Raw genomic sequence first — 14844 nt, 5'->3', positions numbered from 1 at the left:
GTGAACGGTTCGCGAACACATATATTTCTTAACAAAGGTCTTGTTCGTGTTCGTTCGGTTCATTTGCAGCCCTAGTAGGTGTTACTTAAAAATAATAATGAAAGTCTAGATTCAATGGACATCATATTAAAAAATCAACATTTTATAAAATCAACCATTATATATAATATAACTAATAACAACATAAACCAATCAAAAGTCATTACATAGTCAACCAATTAAAACCTTTATAAACCATAAACATGATTCAAGTAGCTCCCCAATAATACATATATATATTTATTAAAACATCATTCACATAGAGCCATCCATCAACCATGACAAATTCCTTAAAGGTTGCTGTTATAGGTGCTGGTGTCGCCGGACTAACCGCTGCCCGTGAGCTTCAACGAGAATCACACCAAGTGATCGTGTTCGAAAAGTCACACCGGCTAGGCGGAACATGGGTTTATGATCCAAAGGTTGAGTCCGATCCACTTGGATCGGACCCAAATAGAGATGTTGTTCATGGATCACTTTACAAGTCCTTGAGAACAAATTTTCCACGTCAGCTGATGAGCTTTAGTGACTTCAAATTTGAGGAAAAGTTATACGATGATCCGCGGATAAACCCCGGGCATCAAGAAGTTTTAAAGTTCTTGGAAGATTTTGCTACATATTTTAAACTCACTGAGTTGATTCGGTTCAATACTTTGGTGACCCGAGTGGAGGTTGTTGACTCGGTCATCAACTCGTTTGTGGTTGAGTCGGAAACTAATGGGGTGAGTTTGGTAGAGGTGTTTGATGCGGTTGTTGTTTGCAATGGTCATAACACACAACCTCGACTCGCAGTGGATATTCCAGGTTAATCATTTGAACATCATCATAGCGGAATTATAGGATTGGATTATAGGCTGTTCATAAATCTCGCGGCTCGTAGCTTGCTCGATAAAATTCAAAAAAATATAGCTAAAAAAACTCAATTTGAATTTTGAAACGATCTGAGCCGAGCTCGGCCCGGCCCATGGATTGGCTCGTTTCACTTTATCTTGAGCTCAAGCTGAGCCAAGCTGCCTTGATGAATTTTGAGCTTGAGCTCGAGACCATCCTGGGTCGACTCAGGATTGACTAAAAAGTACAAATGTCATAAATTTTTAATATACTGTCACCAAAGTTTTTTCTCATAGGGTGTCGGTGTGTGACACCATGCCTAAAAATTTAAGACACGTGTTGAATTTTTTTTTACACCTTTTTAGATAAAATCTTATTTTCAGCAGAAGCCAAACTATAACTTATATTACGGCTTATCTTGTTAACACAATATTTTGTAAATTCTAATAACGACCGAGGCAGGTATCGAGACGTGGGCTAAAAGGCAAATGCATAGTCACAACTATCGTGATTCTGAACCATTTCGAGATCAGGTTAGTCATAGATCCGATTAGTTATCGAAAAGACGACTAGAGAAGTATGTTTAAAAGCACTTTTAGTTGGAATTCTATGTATGATACTTTTTCGAATTATTATTTACGTCTTGATACGATGTTCAAACATGAGCAGGTTGTAGTGGTGATCGGAAATGGACCAAGTGGGATAGACATATCACGAGAAATAGCAATGGTAGCCAAAGAAGTTCACATGTCGTCAAGATCTACACATTTTAACCTCGGAAAATCAGACAAATTCGACAATATGTGGCAACACTCCATGGTAATATATTGTAACTTTGTAATATATCTCCTAAATTCGATTTACAAATTTTTGTTAAAATTCTCTAATAACCACAGATATTTGAAAATTATTATTATTATTCTTTGCAATATATGTTATGATTATTAAAACATGCTTTGAGGGTTTTTCAAAAAAAAAAAAAAAAAAAAAAAAAGATTATGCATATGGTTGTTCTAACCTTGGCTTTGGGGTTTTTTCAAAAAAAAAAAATATTGATTTTTTTTTTATACTTTTCACCCAAAAGTATTTCATAAATTACTTTTAACCCAAAACTATTTGATTTTTACTTTTAGATACTAAAGATAGAAAGTGATGGCACGGTGATATTTCAAGACGGACTCTCTGTTGAGGCAGATATCATATTCCATTGCACAGGGTAAGTCCAGGATTATATTATTTCCAACACTCAAAAACATGTTTTTTTTTTAAATAAAACTTCATTAAAACAAATCTCCGACCCAAACGGGCAAAAGGCCAATACAAAACACAGTTGCTTATCCTTATATACATAGGTGTGTAACAAAGTTGCCATTTCAAATATAGCGGGAGAGACAAATAGACACAGTTATAACTTAATTACCACCCTATTTATCATAGTTAAAACAATACATACTTGTAATTGTTTTTGAATTGAATGACCCTATAATATATATATTGGACACTTGTCACTCTATAAATCCTTCTTACACTTCTTACAATTAGGATCCTTTGTATTTGATCCTAATCATATATATATATATATATATATATATATATATATATATATATATATATATATATATATATTATCTTAAACATATGTGTGTTACATTTTAGGTACAAATTACATTACCCGTTTCTTAAAACAAATGGTATTGTAAGCATCCAAGACAAACGTATCGGACCCCTCTACAAACATGTTTTCCCTCCGCAACTTGCTCCAAACCTCTCCTTCGTCGGAATCCCAGAAATGGTAACTTTTTTTATCATCGTCGTCTTCGTTGAAATTCATATAACTAACTTTAACACGACCGATTCTTCTGGTTTAGAGCTTTACATTCACTATAATTGAGTGCCAGTCAAGATGGATAGCCCAAGCATTATCACAAAAGGTTTCATTGCCATCAGAAGACGAAATGTTGTTTGATGTCGAACAATATTATCAAGAATTGAAGGAAAAAGGAGTTCCTGAACATCGCACTCATTATATCGGATTTCAGGTTCTTACTAAATCTAACTTTGTAGCGTTTTTAATATCGCTGATGATTATAACATGTTATTTTTCTTCTAATGGCAGACTAGTTACATAGATTGGATGTTTGGCCAAACTGGAATGGTCCTGGAGAAGCATGTGAAAGAAATGTTTGAATACTTTAACCATTGTTTAATGAGTGGTGGTATAGATGGCTACATGGATGTATTCTCCCATAAATACAGGATATGATTATTATATTTTCTGCATCAAATGTTTCTAATAAGTTCATTAGGGTTAAATATTGTATTAGTATTGGGCTTGTTATGGAACGGTGCGAGTGAAGGGTTATAACCGTACAAACGGTTTCTAGGGGATCGACACATCCCTTCATGCAATCGACACACCCTTTCAAACACACCTGTTCATCAAGTATAAGTAGGGTTTCAAACATTCAGTTATTGTATCCAAGTTTCGTACGTACAAGTTGCAACTAACAGTTATTCAAGTTCTAGTTTCAAACATTCAGTTATTGTATTTTCGTTTAAAAATGAAGTGGCGTGATGTTTGTGGAGATTTTACGTATATGTGTGATAATCGTTCTTCTTGGACCGATTGGTCCTGGGAACCCGTTAACTGTGATACCAACACTTGCTAGTGTCGATTGAAGATGTCTTTAAATGTGGTGCACGTAGAAGTACGTACGCTTTGGTTTGATTCAGTTTGGTTTTTACTCAACTGAACTAGGGATGAGCAAATGGTACCCAGTACCGGTACTGAATTTACCGAACCGGGTACATTTTCGGTACCGACTTTTGACATTTTTGGTACCGATCCGGTACGGTACCGGTATTTACCCTCAAATACCAATACCGTACCGGGTATATTCGGTACCGGTACCCACTTTCAGTACCAGTACCGGTCGATACCGAGCTTATCCCTAAACTGAACCATATAAAAACTCAGTTTTTAGAAAATGGTTAACGGTTATTTGTTCGGTTAGGTTGTCTAGATTCTGCAAGTATTCAGTTATAGATATGCACTCTGTTTCAAGTAGAAATAAGCAATGGATTACAGTCCAAAATCAAAGATAAATCTGTTTCACCTGACAATCATATATTAAGAGAAACCAGTTCAAACTTAATATTTAAGACTGTACTCAACCAATTTTTACACTTACAACAAGACTAAATAAACACAATCGTTACGGAAAATGCACCAGAATTTGCCTCGAAATGAATGGAAAGTCCACATATCTGCCGTTGATGCTGCTTCTACGTCTGCTTGATAAGGTACCCGACCACAAAACTTATTATACCAATCAGCACCATAAATAACATCGAATAACCACCAGAACGCGCTTTCACCACTTCTCTTCTCATTAGTTCCTATTCAATTGAAAAGAATATAACACATTGTTTATTGCTGAACAGATACTTCATAACATAAAACATTATTTGTTTGATGTACTTTTAAGAGTGAATTTCAAGGATTGTCCTTTATCTTTATACCCATTTTCAGGCGCTGTCCTTTATGTTCAAAATTGACGAATTTTGTCCTTTATGTTTTCATATCATACACGTTTTGTCCTTTAGGCCTAACCCAGTTAGTTTTTTCAGTTAAATTTGGTAATGTGCTTTACACATGAGGGCATTTTTGACAATTCAAAGGTTGCAGAAGCTTTGAGCTGTAAATCTGCCGTTGAACTTACATTTGAATTGACAAAAATGACCTCATGTGCAAAGCATACGACCAAATTTAACTGAAAAAACTAACTGGGTTAGGCCTAAAGGACAAAACGTGTATGATATGAAAACATAAAGGACAAAACTCGTCAATTTTGAACATAAAAGACAACGCATGAAAATGGGTATAAAGATAAAGGACAATTCTTGAAATTCACTATACTTTTAATTATCACATCAGGAAATGCTATAATAATATTAATCATAATTAGAGACTTGAGATAAAATTCTATGCTTCGTTATTTAAGGAGATCTAACATTGGGATTAGGGTTGCAAACGAACCGAGCGAACATAAACAAATGTTAGGGAAATAAATGTGTTCATGAACACTTACCGAACGGGATTTTATGTTCGTGCTCATTCATTTAGGTAACGAGCACAAACAAACGCAAATGAACACAAACACGCGTTCATGAACACAAACAAGCACAAACGAACATATATTACATATGAATAAAATCAACATCTTTCATTGGAAACATTACGTAGATCCACCCGTAATATATTAACTTAGTTATCCAAACATACTTGACATAATGTTGATAAACGAAATCGACATAAAATAGTCTCTCAAAAAAGGTTAACACATAGGATATCTAATATTACAATACCTAATATTTATTAAATATTTTATTAGTGGGAATTTTGAAGAATATAAATAACGTATAAAAATACAAAACCCTAATGAACTATCGAACATAAACAAACATGTTACCAAACATTCACGAACATAAATGAACAAACATGGCCGCTGTTCATGTTCGTTTATTTAACTAAACAAAAGAAAGTTCTTGTTCGTGCCAGTTTATTTATTAAATGAACGAACAAAACGAACTTCCCGCTGAACGGTTCATGAACTGTTCGCTTAGCGTTTGGTTCGTTTGCAAATTGGGATAGATCAAGTACGCTTTAAAAACTTATGGCTCATAAAAATAAGACGCAAAAGAAATACCAGTTCCTGTTGGAGCTTCTGATTTTGTTTAATAGCTGCTACCTTCTCATCTGTCAACTTTGATATCAGAGACAACGACTGCAACAAAATAAGACATACGTTACCATATAACTCTCATAGAATTGTTTTTATATATAAATAACATAGTTATCGATAGCGAATAGCGGTCAATAGCGACAGACGACCTATATGCTACGTAGCGATAGCGACGAAATAGCGCCCGCTATTTTGTGTATAGCGATAAGGTAGTAGAAAATTTTAAAAATAAAAATATAGCTATTTATAATTATATACATATATTATAATGTTAAATTTATACTTTATATTCATAGATTTGTAAGTTTAAGAACCAAATGTAAACTAGTAAAGATAAAGGGGATTAAATGTTAAAATGCACAAACTAATTTCACTCTTTTTATCGTAAAAATTTACTAGTTAGAGAATAAATGTAAACTACGGAAAGATTGAGGGGTTAAATTGTAAAACTACAAACTAATTTAAACCTAAAATAGCTGGATCGTCTCCCAATTGTTACCTCCGCCGTCAGACTCCAAATCTCAGAACTCAAAATCTGTATACGACGAACCATGAAATTACAGAAAAGCACTAGAAAAACTACTATGAACGCCATCAAAACAAGGTATCTCTTCTTTCTTTCCTATCAATTTGAGCCTTCGGTTTCCATCTTCCTCGTTTCCGGCAGAAGTTGCAGCACCGGCGCCGGAATTTGCCGCCGGAATACGTGCCTAGTCGCTATTTTCCCGCTTTTCAGTCGCTAGAGCCACTTAGCGCCGGTAGTCCGCTTCGCATCGCTAAACGCAATAGCGCTCGCAACAGGCGCAATCGATAACTATGATAAATAACGAGAGACACTTTCACTTCAGGACCAATTTCAGGTACAGAACCGAAAGAACCGCAATATGCACTTCTATGTAGTGCTAATTAGATATAGTGTGTGAGAGTGTGATGGGCTGTTAGGCGGTTACATAACCCCCTTATGTATCACATTTAAAGCAATACAATAAAATAAATATATTATTTCATTATAGATGAAAGAAAAAAAACTTTATTCACCTCTTTAGAGAGTTTCTCCTTGGGCTCCACAGATCTCGTTGCCTAACATTCATACACTCAAATAATCGCTCAAGCTAATAGAACCACAAATAATTCACAAAAAAATAAAATTAAAAAGAAGCCACAACATAAACTTACAACATCAGGCCCTGAAGAATTCTGACTTCCGTGTTCAGCCCTCGGAGAAGAACCTTCTTCAGATTCTTCCGGAACCGGTGAAGGAGGATTAGCAGGTATGTATACAACTCTCAACTTGAACTCCTCGACCACCTTGTTCTCCTCCTTGTTGAACTACATAAAAAAAAAGAAAAAAGAAAAAAGAAAAAAAGAATTGCTTAATTGCAGATTGTTATGAACTAAAGTTAAAAACTTTGATGAAAAAATGAGTCACCATATCAGCAGTTATGTCCTTAATAGTTGCGCCGTCGGGTGCAGCAACAGCTTGCAAAAGAAACTTGTCTTTGCACTGCATGTCAGGTGGTGCCTCTTTTTGTGCCTGCATTGTAACTAAAAGTGCGTAGTTTTCAATATCCTTTAAAAACGTAATTTTGGATAAGAAAACAGTAACACAGAAAGAGGTACGGCATTAGGAAAAAGATTATGAAGAGTTCTTACCTGTGACATTGCAAACGGATCTTGGTAACACAATTCCGTTGTTTGGACGGACACAATATTTCTTGGGGTTTGTCGTTTTAACCTTTAAGCACATCAACAAAAGCTTGTGAAACTTCACGAAAATTCGAAAAAACAAATACCGATAAAGAAAGGGAAATAACAATAAGATACCTTGAATGCAATATACTGATCAGTCTTGTTGGTCAATTGAAAGGAACATGAGCTCTGCTTCTTCAGCTCAACTACACAAATAAATATGAGTCCCAATTATCTTTAGCTCAAAGTTGTTAATGGCGAATAGCGACAAGTAGCGATAAGGTACCTATATGCTACATAGCGAATAGCGATAAATAGCGGACGGCTATTTTATAAATAGCGATACACTAGAAAAAAAAATAAAAAAATTGTATATGTATATTATATAAAAATACCCTGGTATATGTACTATTTTACACGTATATTTAACAAAAAACCTAAAATCCAGCTATTTTATACCTATATTTAATTGCTATTTATATTTTAAAAAATAAAAATAAGGTGTCGCTATTCTCGTTATCCATCACTACAACCCTAATAGCGACACTATACCTATACGCTACATAGCGTGCTATAGCGATCGCTACATCGCTATTGACAACTATGCTTTAGCTTATTTCAATGCACTAAATTAGAATTCTATGACATCCCCTCCTTCCTCACGTAAAAGATAGCATTCAACTATTACCGAAATGTATAGTCTTAACACAATAACGGGTTCTCATCGACCCAAAATCCCATATCAATGCTTTCAATATTTTGTAACAGTTATCTATGAGCAAAAAGAATCTGTTGCATTCGTATTTAAAAGATGGGACTCCGAGAGTATCTATAAACAAACTAGCCAGCTCCTACTTGTTGGAAGATTATTAATCAAGAAAGTATGGATTTTTAGAAGTCAATTATAAAAACTCAAACCTGTTCATAACAAGTCAACAGTGCAGATTTAAAATGTGGTAAACAGGTTACGACAGTTAGTTATTTTATGTTAGTTATATGCCTTGTTCCCCAAGGCATCACGTACTATAAATAGGATAAAATCTTTCATTTGTAATTGACGATACATATATATTATTGTGTGTGTAAATTCTGTGTGTATCGTCCCTGTGATTGTGGTTCCGAGTCCCTGCCCAGAATCTGTGCATACTCACAATGTTCATCCAGTGTTCGTAAACACATATCGATCCCCGATCCGACACTACTTCTTCACAAATAAATCTCCGCATCATAACTCGAACTTTACAACCGAAACACAAAGGACTCAAATCCCAACCCTAACAAACTCCACAAGGGCAGTTCAAGTTGGTCAAAACATCTTCACAAGTCACATCAAACAACTACATAATGTCATAAAGTACAAAATCTAACAGATTTATAACAAATTATCCAAATTTCACAGCTTTTTTTATTTATTAATCTCATTACAAATTCTTATTTCATTTTCTAACAATAAAAACCAACCTACCAACAGACGCTCGATTAAAATAAAAACCCTAAATTTGATCATTAAACAAATCTCAAATCCCCTAAACAGATCCAACTAAAACCATAAAAAAACAAAAGCATATCACAATTAACAACATGAATTAAAGCTATATCAAACAAATCGAAACTTCATGCACTACAAAATTAATTAAAAAAACAGTAATAACAGTCAAATGAAAGGTAATTAATAAGTTACATGGAAATTTGAGTTCAGAAGGATGAAGGTTAAGGTAATCTCCGGTGCTCATGACTCCAAATTCAGCAAATTGCAACCCAAGAAGCCCCTAATTTTGACCAATTTTGACCGATTTTGAGTAGAATGAGTTAGGGTTCTTAATTTTGACGTATTAATTTGAACAGGTGGTGGACTGGTACGGCTGATTGACGAAATTGACCCTGACAATGTGGTCTTTTTATACGGAGGTAGTAGTAGTTTATGGCAAAAAGAAGGGTAATATGAGAAAGTTGTTGGAAACTTTAGTGCCTACGTGTCATGTTTTTATTGGTTGGCTGATTATATTTTAGCCAAACAGACGTGTCAGTTTTGATTAGCAATATTTTTTATTTACGACCCTCCAACATTTAATATATTTACAACATCTTATTTATTTCAGGTTAATTTTAATTTTAAATTAGAGTTAAATGCTTGGTTGATCCCTGTGGTTTGCGAAAATTACAGACTTGGTCCCAAGGGTTTACTAACTACACACTTGGTCCCAGTGGTTGTAATTTTTGAACTCGGGTGGTCCTTGTCATTAACCTATGTTAATTTTCTCAGTTAAGTGAGTATAAAATGACTAGATTGTCCTTGAACTACAAAACAAGAACACTTATAAATATTTAAAAAAAAAAACAATAGGCACCCTCTCATCTTCTTCCTTCTTTTACCACCCACCCACCTCCACCTTCAACCCACCACCACCAGTGTCACCTTCAACTTACGTATCAAGATGTTGAACTAAATTAATTGTTTGGATTTGATTTTTTTAAACTTACGTATTATTTCAAAATTTAAAATTTGGACCTTTATTCTATCAGGCATGCTGTAAATTCAAAATAAGCAACAAAGTTGAAATAAAATAGGTGGGGGTTCGTCATGAATGTTGTAGATTATAATGACAGCATCAAAAATGAAACAAAATAGGTGCAAGCGGAAATTAAAACAGTATTGTGCTTCTTTTCCGGCCAGAGTTCTTAGCTTTTTCATTCATAATCTCTAAACTCATTGATATCTTATTCATTCATAATCACAGTTCCTTCATCTTCTCTATCTCTAACAATCAATTTCAACAAACTTTCATGTTCAGTTATAATCTCTTTCACCATATAATGTCTAGCGGAAGCTGCAATCACCACCACCGCCAAGATCCGCCTCTCCTACGCCGCCGCACCGGAACCCTAGAATGTTTAATCCTTTGCGATTGCGGTTGTGATTGTTCCGATTGCGAATGAAATTGATGACGTGGTGGGTTGAAGGTGATGGTGGAGGTGGTGGATTGAAGGTGGTGGCAGTGGTGGTAGGTCTGAGAGAGAGAGGGAGAAGAAAGGTGAGGAAGAAAGGGGAGGAAGAGCCATCTTTATTTTTTTATTGTTCAGGGGTAATATAGTCATTTTGCATACATTTAACTGAGAAAATTAACATGAGTTAGTGACAAGGATCACCGAGTGCAAAATTTGCAACCACTAGGACCAACTTTGTAATTAGTAAACCATTAGGACCAAGTCTGCAATATTTGCAAACCACAGGGACCAACCAGACATTTAACTCTTTAAATTACCTTAATAGTAATACGTTCTAGAATTTTAATTTTAAATTACCTTAATAGTAATAATGGCCGTAAATTAATTTGGGTTGTGTATTTTATGCATAGTTATAATTTAAAAAGACATAATCACCACATAATACTCTGTTTTACTTGAATTTTTGAACTTTCAACTAAGTTATTAATTATTCGATGTTACTTCAGTAGGCGGCATAACATAAGTTTTCTATATGAGACTACACGAACGTGGCGTTAAACCAATTGGCGCCAAAGCCATCTAAGCAACTTTAGGCATTAAACGTCATTATACTAGCTTAATAAAGGGGGGCAACAGGAGGGGGTAATTTTCTTACCAAGTGTGAAGAGTAATGGGAGATGGGGTCCACCACCTTCCACCAATCACATGCACACATACATAAATTTTTATTTTTTTAGTTACTACTTAAATTACTATACCTTTGTGACTGTGTAATTTAATTGAAGGTTCACTGTCTACGTGACAATGATGTAACAATATTTTTTATTTTTTAGTTAAACTTCTATACATTCTTTGAAAAGAAATGGGTTTCCAACGTTGGAAGAGTAGTTAAGAGGCTTCTAGCTGGGAATTATTTGCATGTTTAATTGAAATCAATTTATTTTTAGTATTTTTTAGTATCTATCATGTTGTTGTTTTATAAAGTTCAAGGATACTAGAAGCCTTTAACCTCTAACAAGTGGTGACAACATTTGTTGTCTGTTTCAGAATGAATTCTTCGTGAAAACTGATTTGGTTATTTGTTTTGTATAACGAATAGCTAATTTCATATATCTAAGTTTTGATGACTCTTAACTTTGTTTGATAGTTTCGTCTGATAGTTTTGATGACTCTTAATTTCATATATCTAAGTTTTGATGTCTCTTAACTGATTTGGTTATTTGTTTTCTATAACTAATAGCTAATATCATATATCTAAGTTTTGATGACTCTTTACTTTGTTTGATAGTTTCGTCTAATTGGGTGATCATGAAATTGAGTTGATATTAGAGTTTCGATTTCTAATACTTATGTTGTATATGATTATCTAAAGTGATTGTTTTTATCATTTCTTTAGGTGTGCCCGTTGATCATCATTGGTAGATGTATCATCCGTGTTTCATTATAGCTATTTCTAGGTTGAAAATTTTGGTTTGCAATCTAGGGCTTTTTAATACATATAGGGACCGATGAAATGATGATAAAAGGTATTAATCATACGCACTGGCGAAGTTTTACTGGGACGGGGGGTGCCCGCCCCCATTGAATTTTTCGCTCGTAGTGTTAGTTTTATTGAAAATTTACCAAAAAAAATTGTAGTGTAAAATATTGGATTTTTAAGAGTCCGGTCCCATGGATTTGGATTTTGAGAGTCTGGCCCTACTGAGTTTTCGTTCAAGCTCTGCCACGGATCATACGAGCTACTCCATGATTAAGTCTGAATAAAAGGGTTTAAGATTTTGTTTGGGTTTCCTATGTATTGTTAAGTTGATTGTAAAGATTTATCTAGCGTGTGATACATCTCCTTGACATGTACAAGAGATTCTAGTCATAAGTAGTTACTTTCAGAACTTGGTTTATGATTTGTTAGGTTGTAGTGTGTCTTCATAGTATCTAGCTACCTTTCTATTATAGGATTTTAAGTATGTGGGGTAGTTATTCATTCTAGCACTTCAACCTACAGGTACTTGGTTCAATATTGTAGCTAGTATTAGGGGATGTTTGTTTAGCTTTTAATGAGACTCTTAATGGTTCAGACCTCTTAGTAGTTTAGCACTTAACGATTCAGACTGTTTGTTTCACGAGCAGATGTCTGAATGGTTCAGACATTTGCATTTGAATGGTTAAGCATTATACAAAGTCTGAATGGTTAAGACCTATAATCTGAATTGGTCAGACATTTGCCTCTGAATGGTTAAGCATTATACATGCTCTTAATGGTTCAGACATCTTACTGGTTCAGCACTTAATAGTTCAAACATCTTACTGTTTCAGCACTTAACCATTCACAAGTTGCCAAACAGCCCCTTAGGGAGTTAGGGTAACCGGCTTTGATATCTAAGCCTTAAGTGTTGACATGCCTAAGTTGATCTAGCGAGAGCCTAACCTTTTAAGAGGAATCATTAGTATATAAATCTTTCAGACCAGTAATAATTCATAAGTCAAAAGGATAACCTAGATTATATTCTTTGTCTATCAATTTTCTTAGCTTTTGACTTTGCCCTTTCAACTAATTATTTTATGCAATTCTTTATAGTTGTTAAGTGTGTAATTCTCATCTCCTTAGTGTTCGATTAAATATTTATAAAGGTCTAGTAACGGGAGCTATGTATTGTGTCCATCTATTGATACTTGGTTCTTAATATTGGTATATTATATGCTAATAAGCGCACTTGGTTATATATGTAGTTTAGTTGTCACAAACTAACTATTGACATCCGGTTGTTCATGTTTAACATCTTAAAAGTGTACTTGATTCTCATTACACATAATACAAGGGGCATTCGTTTCAACATTCGTCAAATAAGTTTTCTCACTCCATATCATAGAAGTATAAATGATTATTAAAACTAGTTATATATCATTCTGACATATTGATATATTATCTAGATATAAGAAAGTTTTCACAAAATATTGAGAAATTCTAATTTATATTTGGTTGCTTTTAGTCCAATTTTAAATTAGTGGAATAAGATATTGAAAAAAAATATCCCAAAATCAACATATAGCAAAAATTTGAGGTCACCTAAACGCGCGCGGGGCGTGGCATCTTTTTAACGTCGTAATACCATGCATGCGTTACTTTTGTGAAGTGTTGTCGTGGAGTGTGGGTGTGAAACTCTACTGCTACAATGCTTTGGGTGGAAAATTTCAATTTTTTTGTTCAATAATTTGTCACACTCTGCTAGTAGCGGAAGCGTATTGTGTGTGACGTAAGAAAGGTAATCATTGCATCCAAATGAGTAAACACATAAACAACAACGATGCCATAGATATAATGATTTTAACAAAAGATCACAAGTTTTCCAACATAGTTTCAAGTTTACCAACGTTCACAACGTTAACCATGACATAGATTAAGTTATATTACACAACACAAAAGCTAGTTTTTGACATAAATCATAGTGAGGTTTTGTCCCCTATATACCCATACGAAGTTGGGATATAAAAGACAAACCCTCCAAAAGTGGCCATCGTTGTCATTGACTTTCCCGTTACCCGTAGTGTATCACCGGCTCAAGACCTGTTTCCTGAATTACATGTAGTTTTAAAAAGTCAACAAAAGTTGAGCGAGTTCATGCAGTTATTGTTATCATATGAAATCTCATAAATGTTATCTTGTAATCATGGTATGTTCTGATTCATACATGGGGTCTGTTTAAGGATCTATCAGTGGGTAGCGGGCCCCCTGACAAAATGTACCATAAGTAAATAACCAAACCGAGAACACTTTGTTATTATTTGGGATCACAACAGCAATCCACGGTTAACAACTACAAGTGGGGCGTGCTTCAAGCCCAACAGATCTACACCTTTTGCACCTTGGTCACTATGTGATTAATGGTTACTAATGTTATCATCCTACTTATGCACATTGATCATGTTATCTTCTACTCCGTAACTAACATACCAATAGTTTAGCATATATTTCCCCTCGATGTTTTTGAAAACAAAACATTGAAATCAGTGAAAGGAGGGACATGAACTCGCAAGTTTGTGTTCCGTGTACTATGATATCGAAGTGAGCGTCCGTACGTGTCAATAACCTACATGTGTACTAATCTCGTTAGACACTAGGTCTTTCGGACCTCGTACAAGTTGTTCATCTTGAATTCTTTATTATGTTCTCGTTTGTCATCTTTGGAACAACTCTGTATTTTAGAGCGTTGATAGTTTACTCGCTCGATTGCTATGTATATACACGTATTCTATACGTATTGAATTACAGGTGAACGGGCTTCACCCTTCATATGTCTTCGTGCCGCCCACGTGTGTAATTGAGCCCTTGCTCATGTTATTAGGCCGAGCCCATGTCATCTATGTTATCATATCTAAACTATGTTTTAATGTTATTGGGCCGAGCCCATGTCATTGGGCCGAGCCCATGTTATCTATGTTATTGGGCCTAACCCATGTTTTATTGTTGTTGGGCCTAGCCCATGTTATATTGTCATTGGGCCCTAGCCTAGGTATTAAGGAATTTGGGTCTAGCCCATTACTAGCTTTGATAGACCCAATTCTAACTTTATGAGTCCATTAACATAATCTTACAATT

General features: G+C 34.8%; 2 protein-coding genes across 2 annotated transcripts; one reads left to right on the top strand and one right to left on the bottom strand.

The window, feature by feature from the left end:
* Positions 1 to 274: 274 nt before the first annotated feature.
* Positions 275 to 3457, top strand: LOC110864747 (flavin-containing monooxygenase FMO GS-OX5). Its single transcript, XM_022113878.2, has 7 exons — positions 275 to 843; positions 1333 to 1403; positions 1540 to 1689; positions 2004 to 2086; positions 2527 to 2662; positions 2739 to 2909; positions 2987 to 3457. The coding sequence occupies exons 1-7, from the start codon at positions 318 to 320 to the stop codon at positions 3131 to 3133; spliced, it is 1284 nt and encodes a 427-aa protein (XP_021969570.1). The 5' UTR covers positions 275 to 317; the 3' UTR covers positions 3134 to 3457.
* Positions 3458 to 3928: 471 nt separating this feature from the next.
* LOC110864748 (vesicle-associated protein 1-3) lies at positions 3929 to 9144 on the bottom strand. The gene is made up of 8 exons (XM_022113879.2): positions 8986 to 9144; positions 7440 to 7510; positions 7269 to 7350; positions 7045 to 7160; positions 6792 to 6944; positions 6654 to 6695; positions 5580 to 5657; positions 3929 to 4269 (listed from the first exon to the last, which is right to left on the bottom strand). Exons 1-8 carry the CDS (start codon positions 9035 to 9037, stop codon positions 4156 to 4158), a joined length of 708 nt encoding a protein of 235 aa, XP_021969571.1. The 5' UTR covers positions 9038 to 9144; the 3' UTR covers positions 3929 to 4155.
* Positions 9145 to 14844: the final 5700 nt, after the last annotated feature.

The sequence above is a fragment of the Helianthus annuus genome, chromosome 6 (assembly GCF_002127325.2).
Source record: "Helianthus annuus cultivar XRQ/B chromosome 6, HanXRQr2.0-SUNRISE, whole genome shotgun sequence".
Classification (NCBI taxonomy): domain Eukaryota; kingdom Viridiplantae; phylum Streptophyta; class Magnoliopsida; order Asterales; family Asteraceae; genus Helianthus; species Helianthus annuus.
The sequence above is the reverse complement of the archived record's forward strand: the minus strand, read 5'-3'. Positions and strand labels throughout refer to the sequence as shown.